At 27.1% G+C, this 4621-nt stretch overlaps 1 protein-coding gene across 2 annotated transcripts in view; it reads right to left on the bottom strand.

Moving 5' to 3' along the window:
• Positions 1-2303, bottom strand: part of LOC111637969 (transmembrane and TPR repeat-containing protein CG4050-like) — a 27658-nt gene extending 25355 nt beyond the window's left edge. The window contains exon 1 of one of the 2 annotated variants that reach the window (XR_002758764.1): positions 2033-2303. Coding sequence is in view for 1 of the 2 variants with exons in the window: in XM_023383580.1 (XP_023239348.1) it covers positions 2092-2187 (96 nt within the window). In the remaining variant the exon portion in view is untranslated. The remainder of the gene's footprint in view (positions 1-2032) is intronic. The other variant, XM_023383580.1, reaches the window with a different exon arrangement.
• Between the last annotated feature and the right edge of the window lie 2318 nt (positions 2304-4621).

Raw genomic sequence — 4621 nt, 5'->3', positions numbered from 1 at the left:
TTTTTTTTTTTTTTGTCGAATGAAAGCGCGGAATAGAGTTGCACGACGGACGTGCCACGTGACTACCGTGTCGGCCAATGGTGGCCAGGGATTTGCTTACCTGGAATTTCAAAAGTTTACTTTTTCTACTTGGAGTGATCAAAACGAATTACGTGTTTGCATTCGTCCGCCCGATGCAGTGCCTGGTCCTACGTTACGTGCGGCGGGAACGACACGCGGGACAAGTCTACTGAGCTTCAGTGGGTGAGACGCGTCACCTCCCGACAGACGAGATCGAGAGATACGCAACACTCTCCACACATCCCTTACAATGTGCCTTCGCATCAAACTCGAGAATGTAATGTTAAAAATTCATCCAAAAATTAATTATTTAACGAAGGAGTCGTTTCTCAAATAAGCGACAAGTGCTTCGGAATTGCAAGAATCGAATTAAATTTCCCAGATATAAAAATGATGCTGTCATTTTTATTAATTCTGCCTGAAAAATCGAGAAGCAAAATTTAAATTTCGAAAAATTGTAAAAATCCTGCCGACAGATGGTGTTAGTCACCCACTTCGGCTCGAATTAGGTTCATTTATAATGAAATGCTATCTTAGATAATTTTTCATTTTTTAAATGTAGGTTAATATTTTATAACATTTACATCTTATAAATTAACAAACCTGACTCCGATTCTTTCAGCATTATTTATAAGCCGAATACAGTCTTCCTCCATTTTACAAAACATGTAAATGAATTAATCATGTATTCCCTTATACTAGAAAATTATTAACAGCGCACACTATCGTGAATATATTCATGTTAAAAGTATAAATGCGTGGTATATTCTTAAATTACTTTGCCACACAATATTTTTTGGCAATTTAATTCTTTCAATTATTTATCATTCCCTGGTATGATTAAAACCCAACTGTATACTGTAAATACTTGGCAAATATAATTAATAAAACATAATTAACTCAATGCATATACATATATTCAAAGAATAATGCATTTTTCTTCATATTCCATACTTTTACTTAATTTCCATACAAAAGTGTAAATTGCATCTTAATTAACATTTAAAGTAAATCATATCTAATCCTTTAATATATTTTGCCACTATTGCAGACGTTAAATAATAAAAAAAAACTAAGACAGAATCTGAGATAATAAATCTTTTCGTAATTCAATATTGCGAAATTCTTAAGATTCTTTTGTAACTGCAACATATATTTTTTTCTACAAAAAACTTCTATAAATGAATTCTAATTAACTAAGTTAATTAATCAATATAAAAGATATTTAATTTTATACTTTAATTAGATAAATTAAAATTATTTATTCAAAAATATATATATAGATACTGATATACTGTTTATACAGGGGGGGGTGCAAAATTAAGTATACAATTGTCATTATGGAAAAAACATACAGGGAGAAAATAGGAAGGGGGAAAAAAACATTTATTTTTATGTACAAATTAAATCATAAATAAAGAATAAGAATTAATAAAAGATAATACAAATGTTTGATGTTAATTATTATTATTTTTATTTCAGATTCTCAAGTATATACCTACTTTTGCACTACCCTGTATATAAATTTTACTCTGTTTCTGCCAGATATTGAGTGTTTAAAAGCCTTCAGTATCTGCCAGAAACTTAAGATTTATCTATTTATTCACCAAGAAACATTGAATATTAATTATAATAATATTCATTATAATTACACAATATATTTTAATGACTTTAACTTTTCATTAAAGTCTAACTAATTTGGCATATAATCTCATCTAATTTAATATTATCTCATTAATACTTTATAAATTAATTTATATTTATTAAAAAAAACTATAATAATAAACAATTTTTTTTAACTGCAAGGTTTACTAAATTTGACAAACTAAAAGCCAAGCTTTACCATACCTGATGTATGTATTCAACACAACACTAATAGAAAATGAGTTTAGTACTTACATAAATATATTTTCGCTTAATATTAAGTATGCATTTAGTTATATATTTTATCTTATAGAAAAAAATTAATTACCTGATTTACTTGAATTGTGTTATTCAAAGATGTAGCAGAAGCGAAGGAAAATATCCTACCTTTCGCTTTGATTCTCCAATTATAAAGTTTTGGTTAGTAATCTTTGATGTTGGAAGCCCTTCGGTATCGACAAACAAAGACATAAATAATTCCATAACATTCTAATAAAGAAATTCGGAATCTATTCCTTTGGTAGGAACTTCGTCGTCATCTTCACGATCCGCCATGTTAGTTTCTTGACTGAATGATAACGGCGCCACCTATCGGTCAATTCTTATGATTGATATTGACGTCACGCAGAAAAACAAATTACGTATCTCGATATGTATTTTCAGTTTAATTTATGTAAAATGTTAAATCGATTGTCATAATTACGATTTATTATTCATAATTTTATTCAAATAAATTAAATCAGCGATAAATTTTGTATTTGTTACTTTATTATTTTAAAATTATCGCAAAATAGATCGAAGAACTTACCCGCGGATATACTGGAAGAGCACTTTAAAGAGACGTGAATCGTGGTTAAAAATACAAAACTTTTGTTAAATTTGCAATTACATTTATATTTTAATTTGTTTTCTAATTATTTCTCCTTTACTAAATCCCCAGTCATAANTATGCATTTAGTTATATATTTTATCTTATAGAAAAAAATTAATTACCTGATTTACTTGAATTGTGTTATTCAAAGATGTAGCAGAAGCGAAGGAAAATATCCTACCTTTCGCTTTGATTCTCCAATTATAAAGTTTTGGTTAGTAATCTTTGATGTTGGAAGCCCTTCGGTATCGACAAACAAAGACATAAATAATTCCATAACATTCTAATAAAGAAATTCGGAATCTATTCCTTTGGTAGGAACTTCGTCGTCATCTTCACGATCCGCCATGTTAGTTTCTTGACTGAATGATAACGGCGCCACCTATCGGTCAATTCTTATGATTGATATTGACGTCACGCAGAAAAACAAATTACGTATCTCGATATGTATTTTCAGTTTAATTTATGTAAAATGTTAAATCGATTGTCATAATTACGATTTATTATTCATAATTTTATTCAAATAAATTAAATCAGCGATAAATTTTGTATTTGTTACTTTATTATTTTAAAATTATCGCAAAATAGATCGAAGAACTTACCCGCGGATATACTGGAAGAGCACTTTAAAGAGACGTGAATCGTGGTTAAAAATACAAAACTTTTGTTAAATTTGCAATTACATTTATATTTTAATTTGTTTTCTAATTATTTCTCCTTTACTAAATCCCCAGTCATAAACAAAATAAAGTTATTAACCTCAAAAATTATATAAAAATAAAAAAAATAGATGAATCACAATGTTTAAATTTAAATTTTTTTATTTTATTATCTTCATTTAAATTCAGTAAATGGGCCAAACTTGAGTATTATAAATGCCTATTCTTGTTTAAAATATCGAACCGGTTATTCAAGTAGTTTTATCATACCTGCAATTATAGAACCTCATTAATATAATATATAATTTTTGAATAAATAGTTTCAAAAATGACATTAATAATTATTTATTTTTAATGTTTTATTTTCTTCAAATGTGTTTTTTATTATACGTATTTCTAGAAAATATATTTTAAAAAAGTAATTACAAATTATCATAGTTTTAATAGAAAAAATAGCTGCAATTATCATAAGTAAACGTTAAAAGTTCAGAATTAAACTTTATCTTAGAGTCCAAAAAAATTATTTACATATATTTTTGAAAAAGTACACATTTTAGATATATTATTTATAATGTACAGAAATAATACAAAAAATAAATAAATTCTTTGAATAATAATTGTATTGTTGACGTTAAAAATATTGAATTTTTTTGTATCTGATGTATTTTTGTAAACAATAAAAAGTCATGGGATATAATTTTATTAAGACAACAAACTGCAAATAATATTAAAGAAAGTTTATTCTAGAATAAAAAAAAAATGGACCTTTGGGGTTTCAACGAACCAAGAATTTGTATGAACTGCAAATTGTGTGAAGAATACTCAAATCCTTCGGGGAATTGAACAAACGGTGCGTGGAGAATCATTCGAATTCTTCAAGAATGTATGAAATCATTACTTTAATTATGAATTAAATATACCTCTTGATTTCTAGAACCTATATATACGAGTTGCCATTAAGTAACTTCAATTTATTTAATTTTGTTTATGTATATTTTACTAGTTAAACCGAGCCGTAATACTGCCATTTATAGTATAGCCTGTTAAAAATTACTTAATTTATTGGATTCATAATGGGAAAAATTTTTAATTATTCCATTAATTTATTAAATTTATGTTTTAAAAATGAAATTTTATGGCATTTTACATGACAAAATGCCTAAATTGATTAATATTCCAACACGAATTTTTGTTTTCGTGTCAATATTTTATCAAAGTTTGCAATATTCGTGTCAAGTTTTTGCACATCCAAAGAATTGTTCGTTTACTTGTGTTCAACTAAAACTGCTTATATTAATAATTCTCGTCAATGTTGCACTCCTCGGTCATTGTAATTTCGAATCTACTGCGTGACACACGAATGCAGCAACTTTCATCACGCAAAAAC

The sequence above is a fragment of the Centruroides sculpturatus genome, unplaced genomic scaffold, assembly GCF_000671375.1.
Source record: "Centruroides sculpturatus isolate CEXI.00-Female unplaced genomic scaffold, Cexi_2.0 scaffold1203, whole genome shotgun sequence".
NCBI lineage: Eukaryota > Metazoa > Arthropoda > Arachnida > Scorpiones > Buthidae > Centruroides > Centruroides sculpturatus.
This window is presented reverse-complemented; position numbering and strand designations above follow the sequence as displayed.